This window comes from Stereum hirsutum (genome assembly GCF_000264905.1).
Source record: "Stereum hirsutum FP-91666 SS1 unplaced genomic scaffold STEHIscaffold_7, whole genome shotgun sequence".
Lineage (NCBI taxonomy): Eukaryota > Fungi > Basidiomycota > Agaricomycetes > Russulales > Stereaceae > Stereum > Stereum hirsutum.
The window spans coordinates 737310-752658 of NW_006763137.1; the positions used below are offsets into that span (position 1 = coordinate 737310).

At 50.6% G+C, this 15349-nt stretch overlaps 5 protein-coding genes and 1 non-coding gene across 6 annotated transcripts; 4 read left to right on the plus strand and 2 right to left on the minus strand.

Moving 5' to 3' along the window:
* Positions 1–125: 125 nt before the first annotated feature.
* STEHIDRAFT_57444 (DNA polymerase alpha catalytic subunit) lies at positions 126–5841 on the plus strand (the record flags this gene model as incomplete). The annotated part of the gene is made up of 17 exons (XM_007303921.1): positions 126–218; positions 669–858; positions 917–2002; positions 2055–2203; positions 2264–2453; positions 2512–2685; positions 2742–3207; positions 3266–3587; positions 3650–3799; positions 3851–4018; positions 4079–4353; positions 4413–4777; positions 4837–4935; positions 5001–5176; positions 5234–5461; positions 5540–5633; positions 5708–5841. The coding sequence occupies 17 exons, from the start codon at positions 126–128 to the stop codon at positions 5839–5841; spliced, it is 4359 nt and encodes a 1452-aa protein (XP_007303983.1).
* A 293-nt stretch (positions 5842–6134) lies between these two features.
* Positions 6135–6968, minus strand: STEHIDRAFT_97207 (uncharacterized protein; the record flags this gene model as incomplete). The annotated part of the gene is made up of 1 exon (XM_007304174.1): positions 6135–6968. One exon carries the CDS (start codon positions 6966–6968, stop codon positions 6159–6161), a length of 810 nt encoding a protein of 269 aa, XP_007304236.1. The 3' UTR covers positions 6135–6158.
* Positions 6969–7916: 948 nt separating this feature from the next.
* Positions 7917–9695, plus strand: STEHIDRAFT_139404 (uncharacterized protein; the record flags this gene model as incomplete). Its single annotated transcript, XM_007304175.1, has 12 exons — positions 7917–7963; positions 8015–8049; positions 8138–8306; positions 8365–8426; positions 8485–8585; positions 8645–8748; positions 8883–9028; positions 9101–9116; positions 9178–9220; positions 9275–9292; positions 9365–9417; positions 9473–9695. 12 exons carry the CDS (start codon positions 7917–7919, stop codon positions 9693–9695), a joined length of 1017 nt encoding a protein of 338 aa, XP_007304237.1.
* A 1170-nt stretch (positions 9696–10865) lies between these two features.
* On the plus strand, positions 10866–12835 carry STEHIDRAFT_156860 (uncharacterized protein; the record flags this gene model as incomplete). The annotated part of the gene is made up of 6 exons (XM_007304176.1): positions 10866–10906; positions 10966–10991; positions 11421–11521; positions 11572–11678; positions 12447–12645; positions 12707–12835. 6 exons carry the CDS (start codon positions 10866–10868, stop codon positions 12833–12835), a joined length of 603 nt encoding a protein of 200 aa, XP_007304238.1.
* Positions 12836–13474: 639 nt separating this feature from the next.
* On the minus strand, positions 13475–13567 carry STEHIDRAFT_t153. Its single transcript has one exon. It is a non-coding gene; the product is annotated as a tRNA-Gly (tRNA).
* A 315-nt stretch (positions 13568–13882) lies between these two features.
* STEHIDRAFT_139405 (zf-DNL-domain-containing protein) lies at positions 13883–15345 on the plus strand. Its single transcript, XM_007304177.1, has 2 exons — positions 13883–14343; positions 14519–15345. The coding sequence occupies exons 1-2, from the start codon at positions 13934–13936 to the stop codon at positions 14667–14669; spliced, it is 561 nt and encodes a 186-aa protein (XP_007304239.1). The 5' UTR covers positions 13883–13933; the 3' UTR covers positions 14670–15345.
* Positions 15346–15349: the final 4 nt, after the last annotated feature.

Consider the following 15349-nt stretch of genomic DNA (forward strand, 5'->3'; position numbering starts at 1 on the left):
GAACTCCGCCACAAGGCGCGTCCAAGACGCGTCGGGTCGCATCTTTCGGTCATCCTTCATTTCAATCTTCCTCTCGCGGTTGGTCTCGCGATATCTCATACAAACTCATATATCAGACCAGCACGATGTCAGAACGTGCGAGGCGTGATAGAAAGGACAAGCTTGCGAAGTTAGCGGAATATAAGAAGGCGAGAGAAGGAGGAGGTAGGACATGGAAGGTGTGTGTCATTTCGTGAATGCAGAGGTTGAGTACGCTCTGTTACGTCTTTACCCTATGCATGCTTGCGCTGGAGCAAATGCTTGCTTGTTTACTCTGATGGAATAGTATATATGGCGCAGGCGCGCTCGGCGAGACACCGCGTCTGACCAGTCCACCTGTTCGGGTGCGGGCGATGGAGAACTCATTCCACATTTGCGTGTATCTATTGCAACGGTATTGTCGTTGTGCTCCGTATGGAGTTTATATGCACTATAGGCTAGGTCTACCTCGTCGAACGAGACTGCAGCTGACTACGAGATGCGGTACGAGTTGTGTGATACACTCGCGGATGACCACCTTTCCTTGTTCGGAGGAGGCATGCTCTCCGATCGTAATTCTAAGTCCTGAGTTTCTTTGAATATATTTTCTGTGCCATCACCGATTCTGATGCTGAAACATGATCATTCAGGATGAAGAAGAAGCTGATCTATACGATGTCGTGACCGAGGACCAATACAAAAGCATCGTCAAGGGCCGCCTCCAGAAGGATGATTTCGTTGAAGATGATGGTGTAGATGGTTATATGGACAACGGCATGGATGATTGGACGGGCGGTGGTGACAGTCAGGATGAGGAGGAAGAACACGATAGACGAGCTTGTATGATCTTCCTCCTCTCATCTATGCCACTGGCTGATTGAAGGCTATCGGGTCACAGCGAAGAAGACTAATGGGAAGTCAAAGTCGAAGCCTAAAGCGAAAGCCCCTCCTCCACCGGCACCTGCGCCTATCGCAGCCTATCGACCCGCCGTCTCCGTTGAACAAGAGAGCGACTTCATGTCTGCCCTACTAGGCGACATGGACACCAAGCCTGTACCCGCCGCATCTAAACACGCTTCAGGGTCTAGGAAACGCAAACCTTCACCGAGTTATCGCTACGCCTCCCGATCATCATCTCCTCCTCGTCCGGCTTACCGAAATGGCGACAGTAGTCACGATCCTTACTCTGACGCACCAAGTTCGGATGGATTCGACAATGGCTTCGAGCCACCCTCTGATTATGATGTCGTCGAACGGGTTCCAAGCCCGCGGAAGAGGCCACGTACAGGCGAGATGCCCGAAATAAAACCAGCTATCGAGAAAATGGGCAAGATGGATGTAGGCGCGACCACTGACGAAGATATCGATTATGACGCGTCTTTCGACGAGATGGACATGAGCTCGTTTATGGAGGTGGACGAAGAACCAACAGTCAAAGTCGAACCCAAGCCCGTCGACCTTAAGCCTTCAAAGCCTGCGAAACCAGAAACCAAGAAGGAGGAAGAACATCCATCATGGCTCTCCGTCTACGACTCTCTTGCTGTCGCTGGCGACGAATCGTTTGGTACCCTCAACACGGCTGCCGCCACTGCCCCGCAGAACACCAACAATATTTCCGCCCTCGAACCTGACGGCTCGTTCCGCTTCTTTTGGCTCGACTATCTTGAGCACGAAGGTGTTCTCTACTTTATCGGCAAGACTCTCGACAAAACAACGAAGGCATGGGTCTCATGCTGCGTCGCCGTTAACAACTTGCAGCGGAATCTATTCGTTCTTCCTCGAGAAAAACGACAGGACGGCGAAGGTTACGAGACTGATGTTGTGCCTGGGATGAAAGACGTTTACAGTGACTTCGACCAGGTGCGGAAGAAGGCAGGCATCAAGACGTGGAAGGCCAAGTTTGTGAAGAGGAAATACGCGTTTGGAGTGGCTGATGTTCCAAAGGAGGAGACTTCGTGGTTAAAGGTCGTCTATGGGTTCGATGGTACTTCTGTCGCTTTTGATTATGCTTTCTGTCTCGCTGAACCTTTCGCCAGAACCACAAATACCTACCGATGTCACTAGCCCGAACTTCTCTCGCGTTTTCGGTAGCAACACCAGTGCGTTCGAACTTCTCGTTATCAAGCGGCGGATAATGGGCCCCTGTTGGATCAAGGTGCAGAAGCCACACGTCGAGCACCAGGGAGTGAGTCTCGATTTCGACTGCTATTTATCTACCGATTTTCTGAGCCTTGTATTTATAAAGGCCTCGTGGTGTAAAATGGAAGTGATTGTGAGCGACCCGAAGGACTTCAACCCCTTTTCAGAAACGGATGCCCATGCACCCAAGGAGATGCCACCTCTCACCGTCGCGAGCCTCAGTGTCCGAACCATTGTTAATCATGCGGAGAATATCAGAGAGATTGTATGTGTTACTGCCCGAATTTGGTCGAACTGTAAGCGTTCCTGTGTCTTGAGCAGTACTGAGGGTAGTGGTCTCATGGTGTTCTGCAGTTCAGATCGAAGACGGTACGCCACCGGAGCAGCTACCATGCAGCGTGCACACGCTGGTACGGCCACTTGAACGTTTTCCACCGAACTTCGAGAACGTCGTCAGGTCGAATGGCAAGGGGACGATTTCTGCTGTGCTCAACGAGCGCATGCTCTTGAGCAGCCTCCTACGTAAGAGTTCTTCTTGCTAACTTTAAAGATTCCTGAACGCTCAAAATCTTCTGTCGTATCAGTCACTCTTCACAAAGCCGACCCAGATGTTGTCGTCGGACACGAGTTCCTCGGTGTCTCCCTCGATGTCCTTCTTCATCGCATGCGCGAGCTCAAAGTCGATCACTGGTCCCGTCTCGGTCGCTTCCGTCGCGTGAAGTGGCCCAACATTGGTCGACAGGGCACCAACATCCGTTTCCTTCAAGGTCGGCTACTCTGTGACCTCGGCTCTGATGCTGCGAAGTCGATGATCTCATCGACGACGTGGGCGCTTACCGAGATGTGCAAGACGCATTTGAAGGTGGACAGACAGGATATTGATGCGGACGAGACACACGAGTATTTCGATTTTGCGGTGAAGGGGCCGGAGAAGTTGGTTAGGTTCGTGAGGCATTGCGAGCTGGATGCTCATTTGCAGATGGCGCTGGCTTGTAAGGTTCAGATGCTGCCTTTAACGAGGCAGTTGACGAATCTCGCAGGTAACTCATGGTTCGTTATTTTTGTACTTGATTTTTCTTCCCGGCACCATCCTAATTTCTAACCTTAGGAACAAGACGTTGAACGGAGGCCGTGCTGAGCGGAACGAATATATTCTGCTGCACGAATTCCATCGGCTCAAATATATCTGCCCGGACAAGCAATGGGGTAGGAAGGCGGCTCAGATCAAAGTCGAGGTCGATGAGGACGGCGAGGAGACAGGGAAGAAGAGCAAGAATAAGAAGGATAAGTACAAGGGTGGTCTCGTCTTCGAGCCGAAGAGGGGTTTATGGGACAAGTACATCCTGGTCATGGACTTCAATTCGCTGTACCCCAGTATCATACAAGAGTACAACATCGACTTCACCACGATTGATCGACCGGAGGCCGAGGTTCGTATCTATATCACTTGACCATTTGCATTTTCTTAAAGTACTTATTGTATCGCTCGCAGGACGGCGAAGAGGAGAAGATCCCTGAACCTCCAGAGGACGACGTACCACAGGGTGTTCTCCCACGTCTTATTGCCACGTTGGTAAACCGACGTCGACAAGTCAAATCTCTCATGAAAGACCGCTCGCTGCCCCATGCGAAACTCCTGCAGGTATGCCGTCCATCTCTCGTTCTTCTATGGAGGCTAATATTGTGCTCTCAGTTCGACATCAAGCAACAAGCCTTGAAGCTTACGGCCAATAGTATGTACGGGTGTTTGGGTTTCGAAGGCTCGCGGTTCTTTGCTCGACCTCTTGCCGCTCTTACGACATTCAAGGGTCGTGAGATTCTGACCAACACAAGGGAGTTGGCGGAGAGCCTTCAACTTGACGTATGTTTCTCCTCACCAGTTTCTTCGCTCTTGCAAATGGATACTCATCGTATGTTGTAGGTCATCTACGGTGACACGGACTCCCTGTTCGTAAACTCCAACGTAACGGAGCTTTCCGACGCCCTCAAGATTTCAGCCGAGTTCAAGAAGGCTGTTAATGAGCGATACAAACTCCTTGAGATCGACCTGGACGGTGTCTTCCAGCGGCTATTGCTGCTGCAGAAGAAGAAGTATGCCGCTATCAAAGTCGAGGATGGGACACGAACTACGACTGAGGTTAAAGGTCTCGACATGAAACGACGAGAGTACTGCGCACTCTCCAAGTCTGTGTCCCAGTACGTCCGGTTTTGTTTGATTTCGGCGGAGGCGAAGCTATTCTAACTCCGCACCACAGATATGTTCTTGACCAAATCCTCTCGGGTGAACCGACCGAGGTCGTCGTCGAGAACATTCACGAATATCTCACCACGCTATCTACCTCTATCAGAACCAACCAAGTCAAAGTCGAGGAATTCATCATTTTCAAGCGACTAGGAAAGAACCCCAAGGACTACCCCGACGCCAAGAGCCAACCTCACGTTCAGGTAGCGTTCAGGATGAAGGAGAGACTGGGTGTGGACTCAAGGGCCGGAGACGTCATTCCTTATATATTCTGCCTCGAGGGGAAAGCGACTGAGGGGTCAGGAGGGAAAACTGGACAGGCAGAGAGGGCGAGGCATCCGGAGGAGATCAAGAAGGCTGCTGAGGAGCTGAAGATCGGTACGGCTTGCTCATCCCTGTGGCGGCTCTGCTTTTTGGGGCTAAATTCGTTTTCGCAGATTACGAATATTACCTGGCTAACCAGATTCTACCACCCGTCGAGCGTCTCTGTGATCCGATCGAGGGAACAGACAGAGCTCGATTGGCTGAATGTCTAGGTCCGTATACAATTTCGTTTTACTCACCGTCCCCTCGTCCTAACCAATCTTTACCTTGGACCTAGGTCTTGATCCTGGACGGTACAGGCACAATGTAGTCGGTGAAGCTGAAGAACGCTACTTCGGCACATTGGACTCCCAAGTCCCCGACAGCGAACGATATAAAGATGCTGAACCATTCATCGTGCGGTGTCGGCACTGTGAGGCACATACCGCCTTTTCTCCCATTGGTGACCGCGATGTGCGTTCCCACTATCATCGTTCTTGTCGGTCGTAACTCATAAAATGTTTCCTGCAGTCTTCCATTGTCCTTCCTTCTGGACCGACATGTCCAGCCTGTAAAAAGCCGTTCAGCACAGCCAGTCTGCAGGTGCAACTCGAAGCCGAAATTCGCAAATCGATAGCCAGGTACTACGAGGCTTGGACCGTCTGCGATGACCCTACATGCGGAAATCGGACGAGGCAGATGGCGGTGTATGGGAGGAGATGTTTAAAACCCGGATGTCGCGGAAAGGTCGCATTCGAGGTACGTGTCCTACTTGACTGTCGTCTTTCGGATTAAGTGAGTCTCAGAGCGCTGATATGATTGGTGTTGTTATGACAGTTTTCGGATGCGGAGATGTACAACCAGTTGCGGTACTTGGCCTACTTGTTTGACGTCGAGAAGGCGGCAAAAGCAGCAACTGGGAAGAGACATGGTGCGATTGCGTTTCTGTCCCATCCCATTTACTCTTCTTTCATCGTTGCTGAGCGTTGATTTTGTGGCATACAGATGATATCGTGACGCTCGGAACGCTTCAGGCGGACTTCTTGCAGCGAATGTCGCAGGCGGTGGAGAAGTATCTTGATAGGAGCGGTCGGAGATGGGTCGACATGGGGTCGCTGTTCTCGTTCATGAAAATCTGAGATATCTGTCCAGATTTCGGGTGACGTTCGAGATGTACGGACTGACGAGGGACTGTGGCCTTTCCTATTCTGTGTTTTGAGGGTCTTTGCTCTGTATACGCACAAAATCATCTGTAATTTATACCATACCTTGGCATTCTCCTTCCGTAAACTAAAGCGGTCATGGGCTGAACGCCCACCGTGTACTTAGGTACTTGGTCACCAGTATATTGGGCATGTGAACCGGTGTGGCGGGATTCATGGACTGGCACGGCTCATTGATGTGTACATATCCCAAGAAAATCCCTAGGGGATTAATGATGTCCGTATGGTATAATTCAGAAGCCTGACGAGGGTTGTGTTTCTAAATCTTGTGTACTTGCATATCGCCTCCGGTGATACAGCAAGGGCAACGTCCGTAACGCATCATCTCTGATCGCCTCGTTCGCCTTCGCTTCTGTCAACGGAACGTCTTCTACACGCATCACTCGCGCGATGAACAACTCCGATGATACCTCGCCTGCACCAACTTCCAGCTCTGTCGCCCTCTCTGCCTCTCCCTGCTTTTCATCCCGGCCACCCAACGCATCTAGATCATGCAAGGGCCATGGTCCGGCAACTATGCGACAACTCATTGCTCCAAGGCTGTCATGTACTATGGGAAGACCTTCCGCAGTTGAAGACCATTGGACGTCGTCGAATGGTCGAGGATGTAGGTCCGGCCTTGAGAAGAGGAGTGCAGTTCGGGGTTGAGAAGCAGAAAGAATGTTGGCAACAAAGTGCGTTTCTGGCAATATTCGCTCGGGATTTGTGTGCTGAAATTGTGTCAAGTCGCCACTTGAGAGTAGGGAAAGAGTTGTGGCCATGCGCGATGGTACTCGGAGAGAGAAAGCGACGAGTGGGTGTGGCGACATGGAGATAGAGGCGAATGAGGATAAGGTTGCACCATGGAATGGATGTGTAGGCGAGTCTGTCGACGAGTTCGACGAAGAAGGCATATATGATGTTATCACGGCCACTGGCTGTGCTGTGTCGCGAAGTAATATTCGTACACGGCTGTGTAGATCCGTGGCAATGTTGTGTGGCGAGGTGGAATGCAAGCGTTTGTGTGGGCGGTTGGCGTTAAGACATCGAGATCTAGCAAGCATGTTACGCATGAAGTGAAGCCCTGGGACATAAGTCTTTTCAATGAATGCTTCGCTGTGGACAAGAGAGCAAGGGACGATACCAAGCAGGGGCTTGAAGGAGCAAGATGGCTTTGAGAAGGGTTGTTTGGCATTGTTTGTGATACTCAAGCGTATCAATCCTTCCTCTCTCTTGTCTCCTGGGACCTAATGTCACTACCGCCTCGCGGTCTACTCAACTAATGTCTTATTCTTTTGCCTGGGCAGTGTTTTTTGCGCGGACTGCCATCACTATTTGTGTAACACCCATGAAACCCTGAGCTATTCTCCGAGTCTTCACTGGAACTTGCCACCGACTTCGCGGTGATGCTTTCGACTCGGAATGCTCAAGCGGCGGAGCTGATCTAGGACGCATGTTTGAGGAACAATCCTGTACTATCGCTGTTTCACTGTGTATTCTCTTCTTGACTTGCGGCCCCGTAATGGCGCTGTAACTCATCAAGGCTGCTTCTCACGGATCTCAAACATCCCGCAGTGTCTGTTCTCATGGTGGTCCAAGCATGCAATGCCAATCGGTATGTCCTTATATCTTGCGGGAGCCTAAAACAGACACTCTTTTCATAGAACACACGTCGAAAGTGTTCTACATCAGCCCAGGTTTCCGCTGCTGTGCTCCTGCTGCTGTGCATTTCCTCCTAGTCAATGTGGTTCTGATTGACGAAGATCCCGAAAACTGTATGTCTTCAGATGTCTTCGGGTAGGACCCGTCCTCGAATTCTCAGTCCCTTATTGCGTAGCCTTGGCGTTTCGTACAGCGAGCTGCATATCACCATCACACTTGTCATGCTAGAAGCCTCAGGCGGGCACTAGCACTCAATGCCAGTGACACTATATGAATGCCCTTTGGACCCGCCATGGTGTGCTTATGATCGATTACACACATCCTTATTCTATTGACCTGAGACCACTTTCATGTCGTACTCGGAAGCATCTGGGCTTATCTTCACATATCGCATAAGGTACGCTAGCTCTGTACTACTGCTTACACTTCATACTCAAGTCCTTGCTAGGCTTGCTAGTGCATATGCCACAGCGTCGGCTTCCAGTTGGTTTTTTGTCTAAATCAAACCGTTCGTTCTGTGCTAATGCAACCCTACCCACCTTGACTTGGGCAAACTTCGTCGACCACATAGCTCTATGGATAACAGACCTTATGTATACGTTCCCACGAGAGGTCGATATGCTATTGTCAGGAAAGACCAGCATCACCTCGGTCCTCTTCCTCATCAACCGATACTCGTTCTTGGGCTTCATACTTGGGCAACTGATCTCTATAGTCCCGGGCACTATGTCTAACAAATCGTATGCTGCATCCATTTCCATACCATATCCTAGCTTCAATTCGCAGCGGTCCCTATAGATGCATCCCCCTTGGTTTAGTGACCATCATTCTACAAATAATTTCTATAACCACCACGAATGGTAAGTTTATAGTCAATTCCTGTGGTGGATTGGTTTTGTTTACCATGCTGTTTCTCAGCCCTATTTGCTCTTAGGGTGTACGTCATCTACGGCAAGAGCAGGCTTATATTGTGGACATCCGTGGCGCTAATCTTCCCGCGCATTGGGTTGGCTGTATTTGTACGTGAATTACCCGTCTTCCTGTCATACAGCACTCATACATTTCTTGTTTTCGCTAGCAAGCAATGGTTGAGGCGAGTCATTCTACCGAGCAATCGCTGCTTCGTGCGTATGGGCAATGTGTTGTTAGTACGAAAGTTGCAGATGTGCGGGTGTTAAATAAGTAAGCAGTTCCACCTTTTCATGTCATGCATTCGTACCACCACTTGACTTGTTATTATATTTGGTTCTTCAGCGGTAAACTCCTTGTACCAGATGTGCCTTCGACCGTCCAATATCTGAATCCGACTATCGTCTAGCACAAGTTGCCGTTCCGATCCTGGTATCGGCTTTCGACCTGTTTATACTTATACTTACGCTGCGGAAGACCTATCGGGATGCCCTTCAAATGAAGAGTTTTGGGTTAGGGAACATAAGCCTTACGGTGCTTTTGAAGAGGGACGGTAAGCGACTCTTGATGTTCCTGGCTCATTCGAGACCAAGCCAATCCATTGATACTATTATTACTGTGTCAGGCATCCTGTACTTCTCGTGGGTATCCTTGTTCCTTTGGCCTGGGGTTGCCCGATGCCGACTTCTCTGCCTTGCGTAGGGTCGCTTTAGCCATCGGTCTGGCATGCACGGGTTCTGCTATCGTAAGCCAATCTTCTCTACTGGTCTGACCACAGTGTTGACTTGTAAGTCCGTAGGCTTCACTTATTCCAGGAGTAAGCGGCCGTGATCTATTCTCTGTGCCGGCCTGTCGAATTAACACGTCGTCACCCTTGTTGACTGCCTAGATCTCCGTGGCGAACCAAAACTTCGACACTATAACAGGACCTTTCTTTGCCGTGTAAGCTGCATGAGATCTTAGATTCCTCCATAAATTCAGCTGTGGTAATGTTTAGGCTTCCGAACATGCTGAGCAGCCACCTCGTACTCAATTTACGCATGCACCTGCATGATTCGCCCACGCAATCGCAACTGGTGCGAGAAAGCTTTCTTGGGAATATTGGGGGCTCAGTAGGGACCACCGAATTGAACTCTCCCCTCAAAGAAATGCCAATTGACACACCGCAGAGCAGTCTCGACGGAGCCGTGGTCGGTTATATTTACCTTGCACCTACGTGACATTCTGATCATTGGTGCTTTTAGCTCTTTGACTGCGAGGCCCAAAATAAACCAGGAAGTCAACGAGGGATTGTCGCACCGGATGTCCCATAGTTTGCGCAAGAATCTCTACGAGATGACGCATAAATATCCGTACCGGAGACGATGCATATTTCGACCATCAAGTTTGTGATTCAGCCTTCGTGTCCTGCTACACGGCTTCCATCGAAGTTCTATTTGCTATGTGCACTATCATTGGCTCGCTCGATTTTGCGGTGACGAATCCACGGATGTCGATGTGTCTGTGGCTTCCAACAGTTTTGATCTCTTTTTCTTCCCTTGGTCCGGACATACCGATGAGTATGCGGTAGCGAACTCAAAGGTAACCGTTGCACAGATCTGGAGGCGTAACTGATCATGTCAGAACCCTCGTCTCCCTATCTTTCCTCACGCCAGACAGAAACGCGCAAGAAACCCGACTTGCGAACAAAGGATCAGATCGCCACATAGGTTTGTGGAGCTTTGCCACCTGTAGCCCTTTACCGGTTCCGAATGCACAGGCGAATACACGATACCCGATCACTCGGTTCGACACATCTTTGATTGGACACGTGTGCGAGCGACCGAACTCACGCCAGCCTAGGTGCCATTTCAATGTTTCAGACTTGAGAAGAGTCGCGTTCTGCGGTTACGCCAGTCGGTAACCTGTCAAGCTTCGAGGTTACCCGCTGTTTGATTGGTTTATTTGCTGCACGATCTTGATTTGTGGTGCATCGACTCTATAGGGCCAGAAGCAGCTCCTTATTGCCTATTGGGTGTCATGGATCCTGTGTGGCCATTCTTCCGAGGACGTCGGCTCATTGGCCACTGGCACTGGAGGCCTATGCATGATTCAATCTGATATTTCGTTTCATACTAATACTAAGCATCTCGCAACATATCACCGGGGGCAACACCTCCGACAAAAACAGCTTCTGTCAACAATATTCCACGTTACGAGTTACGTTTCCGTCAACTGATCTGCACGTCGTAACGGATCCCTCCTGTGGACCAATGGTATTGTGTGGCAGCAAGAAGATCGAGCGATCATTGCACTACCAACAGTGATCATGATGTCAAGCCCCAGGTGTATATATATGTGAATGGTCCCTTGGAATTGTCTCCAGCCGCCGGCGGTCCTTTTTGCTCGCTATGTCTCCATCCCATCTACCTCTTTCAGCGCTGGATATTGAGTAAGTCGCCTATTTCTATAATTGTGACATAAATACTCATTGTTTCGAAGACTATTCAGTGCCTATGCGACTGCGTCGGCCGCTGGTGAGTCTTCTGAGGTGCTATATTGGCTGTATCGTCATCGTTGATACTTACATACTCTAGCTCTCTGGTGCCTCGACTATACACACACGATCTCGTCCGAGATTGATGTATTGCTATCCGGTAATATGACCGGTACACTCGTTCTTTACCTCATAAACAGATACACTTTCTTTGGATATATTATTGTCCAAGTGCTGCAGATAATCCCGGGACGTATGACGCAAGACGCGTAAGTAGCAGTCCACAAATCTCGTCGTACACATCTTCGGGACGTACGCGGTGGCTAATGGCATGTATGGGCTCAGGTGTACGTATGTGGGTTTGGTGGGCTTGATCTTACGGGCCATATCGGTCGCAACCACAAATAGTGAGCTCACAACATGTCTTGCCGATGATCAAAGCGTACCTGTACTGATTGAGATGTATCAGTCATTTTCACTCTGCGTCTTTATGCGATATTCATGCGGGATAGGAAGGTGTTGTACGCCTCCGCCGTTTTGACAGTCCCGCGCGTGGCCATCAATATCTTTGTATGTTCTTCCCCGATCTGCATCGACTGATATACTTACCTGCACGACAGCAAATCGTCACGGATTCCTTCCATGCCACAAAAGGAACCATTGAGCACCGCTTTGGTCAATGTGCGACTCCGAGCGCAAAACATCTCGACGGCCACGTTATCTCCATGTACGCCGTTCCCTACTCGATCATTTGAAAGATGACTGACCGTCTTCAATTTTGTGCGTTTAGCCGTAGGTTCCACACTGCTCCGTGCATACCGATTCACAATCATATAACCCCGTCGCGCAGTCTCGATAGTCGTCCCAGTCCTTGTCGTCTTCTTCGATTTGTTCGTACTGGTTATGACGCTCAAGAAGACATATCGTACTGCGAAAACGATGCGAGGTTTTGGATTTGAGAGGAATAGTTTATTCGGCCTGGTCTTGCGGGATGGTGCGCTTTTCTTTGTTCTGATATCCCATGTATGGCGTTAACGGGGGGGGGGGAACAGGAATCGTATATTTCTTGTAAGAGTGTTTGGTATTGGCTATAACTTGTGTTCAACTAACGTCGATGTCGTCAGGCTCACCCTGCTTATTGGTATCGGATGCGCCGGCTCTGCGATAGTAAGGTCGACCGTTGTGTCTCAGCCGTCATCCACCCACTTACCTCCTCATTGCTGGATCTCAGGCCTCAGTTATACCAGGGGTAAGACATTCTATATGAACCAAATACCAGTACAAACAAGCCTTCGTCAGATATCCCATGCAGGACAGACGTTCACAACGCTCACAAGCCCCGCATTCGCTGTGTAAGTCAATGTCAATTTCACCGTTGCCGCTCCTGCCTTCCAGTTCGTTCCCAGTGCCGCGCTGACCCAGCGTGCCATTTCACCAGTTTCTCAAATATGCTCGTCAACCATCTCGTACTCAACTTGAAAACCTTCAGCCGTAGGGGCTGCGCTAGCGATGCTGCCTTCTCGGACGCTCAATACGCCGAGAACAAGTTCCTGGGACATATCGGTGCTCCTCTGGGTGGCATGGACGGTGACATGTCCCCCCACGCCCACGAGGCATGGCCAGAACTGTGCGAGGATGGGCACGACACAGAAGAGGGCCACACTGGAAGTGTCCCGACGTGGCCTGGTGACATGGTACGTTTATCAGTCATGGACTTAGTTGAAGTATATGATCTGTTTATTCAAAACCATAAAGGGGTCCTATGGCGAAGCGCCTGAGACGGATTCAGGAATAGCTGTCTCGGAGTTCCATATCCCATCTCGGGTCTCTTCAGCTTCACTGACCGGCAGGACCGTGTCGCGATTCCATGAAAGCATAGCTTGAGCGTCAGCGTGATAAATCAGGTGCGACGGTCTTTGACTTTGTCTATATGCCATGCTAAATTAACGGTCATTCAACCGGTTCGGATGTGTCTTCTGCATTAGTCAAACATATATCCATAATTCTTCAAGGTGGCACCTCATTGAGCTTCACCTCTGGAGTCTGTACTGCCAGTCCTCTTCTGATACTCTTGATCCCCTCATACGTAGAATACAAACTCCGTTATAATCCTGTATTTTCCCCCCTAACTTTTATTTTGCTTTAAGTATGCTGGTAGGCGATGCCGCCGACGACAAGTCGTTTGGAGGTTCTGTTGCTATAATCTAGCACGGAAGGCGAACAACCTTCAGATTTTCCTATCCTCAACCGTCCACTTGTTCTGTCAACACGAGAGCTCGCACACATATTACCCAAATGGGATACGTTAAAAACTGAGTAGGCCGAATGAAGCCAAGTTTTCCCTTCGAAGCACTTGCATGGCAGACTCTCCAGGACAAGGACAAAAGTACTTATGAGCCGCGTGATCGCAGGAGGAAGAAGGAGTACGTCTACAGAGGGGACTGCAGAAGACCGCGTTTACATGGTATTTTCCCCGTTCGAGTCGTCCGATGAAATTGACAAAAACGATATCGAATATCAACGTACACCGGACGGGAGTCGAACCCGTGCCGCTTGCTGTCAGCACATAACCGTTCGGTATGGAAGGCAAGCATGATACCGTTTCACCACCGGTGTGTTGCAGTCCTCACCTTCATAAATACCCACATAGGGAAAAGATCAAATATGAATAGAATAATTGAGAGCGTTACAGACGTGAGACAAGCCGGAACGGCGTGCGCGGTGGCCTAAAACAGCGCCGGGAGCGGCTGTTTGAAGTTGTTAGCGCCGGAAGATGCTGACAAATGTTTGTGGAGCGGGGGTGCCACTGGGTGCCACCCTATAAGGTTCCGGCCCTGCAGCCGGCCCAACAACTTTCTTTCTCCGCTACGACCATTATCCCGCCGCACTCAAATACTCGATTCCCCGCCTCCAGCCCTTCTTCACCCAACACCCACCTATAGACCACTAGACGCTTCTCTCCTCTCCCCATCACTACCAACGATGCTGCCCACCCGTCTCTTCCGCAACACCGGCATTGCCCCCCCTCTCCGCACTCTCCTCACCCCTTCTTCATCGCTTCCCTCGACGCTCTCCACCCAACTCCGCCTTCGTCTCGCCGTCAACCCCGCCTCGGCGTCGACCATCACCACTTCTGCCTGTGCTCACTCTCCCCAGGCTCAAGTCCAATCGCACCAGCACGACCACCACCACAGTCATGCTTACCCAGGCGATGTCGCCTCCTCGACGCACATTCATGGACAGGAACACCCATACGTGCGCCAGGAACCGACGCTGAGCTTGACGTTCACCTGCACGGCGGACGAGTGCAACACCCGGAGCACGCACCAGTTCTCGAAGAGGTCGTACACGACGGGCATTGTCCTCATTGAATGCCCCGGATGCAAGAACCGGTACGTTTTGCTTTGCATTCCCCCCCACATCCATGCTTCACAATCGCCTACCCCACACTACACCCCCCTTTGTGCCCTACCCCTTTCGGGTAATCTGTCGCTCAGCATTAAGATCAAACGCTGACTCAAAACCTTGTACCCCCTTCCTGCATTGTGCCACGTCCACCACCCACAGCCATCTCATCGCAGACCACCTCGGCTGGTTCCAAGATGGCACGCAAAACGGGCAGTACAAGACCGTGGAAGACCTCGTGCGTTCGCGCGGGGAGAAGGTCAAGTACGGAAAGATGGACACGAGCGGGTCCATCGAGTACTCTCCTGCGTAAACAAAACGTCGACGGGCGCAACGGTCCCATGTCCTCCCTCGTCGCTTACGAGGCGAACACGGGATGCTTCTTGGAGTCACACCGCCACCCCCACACAACCTCCACCCCTCTCCCATTTCAAAGTTCCTATTCATTCGCACTCCGAGCCTGCATCACGCGCCCCGGCAATTTCCATTCCTAGTCTCCATTTTCGTCTCGTCGGTTCCCATCTTCGCAAATTGCGGCTACTCGAAGCCCCTATCGGCCATCATTGATCCCTCAATAGACTTCCTTTCTCTCCTTCCCTCGCAGTTCGCCGACAGCGCCCTCGTCCATACCACTTCCGCATCGACACCTGCCCACACCCACGTCTTTTTTGCCGCCCAACACCCCCACACCATTCTGGTCTCGCCAGGTCTCGCTCGTTTCCTATAGAGCTTTCTGTTCCGTTCTATTCCTATTCCACCTTTGCATCTTCCTATCCCCGTACAGTATTAGCCTTGCGTAGCCTCGCCTCACCTAGACTTCATGTTACTATTAGCTTCATCTTGGCCCGTCTCGTTCCGTTCTGAGTATCGTCTTGCCTCGGTTTGCCTCGTCTTATCTTGCACATACAACTACACACATACACCCCCCACAGACACTTCGTTTTACATACATGCATACTCTACATAACTTACAGTACGCAGCACCCCCCCCCC

Coding starts and splice junctions, on each gene's coding strand:
- STEHIDRAFT_139405 (XM_007304177.1), top strand. CDS start 13,934: ATGCTGCCCACCCGTCTCTTCCGCAACACCGGCATTGCCCCCCCTCTC. Junction 14,344..14,518: donor TGCCCCGGATGCAAGAACCG/GTACGTTTTGCT, acceptor CACCACCCACAG/CCATCTCATCGCAGACCACC.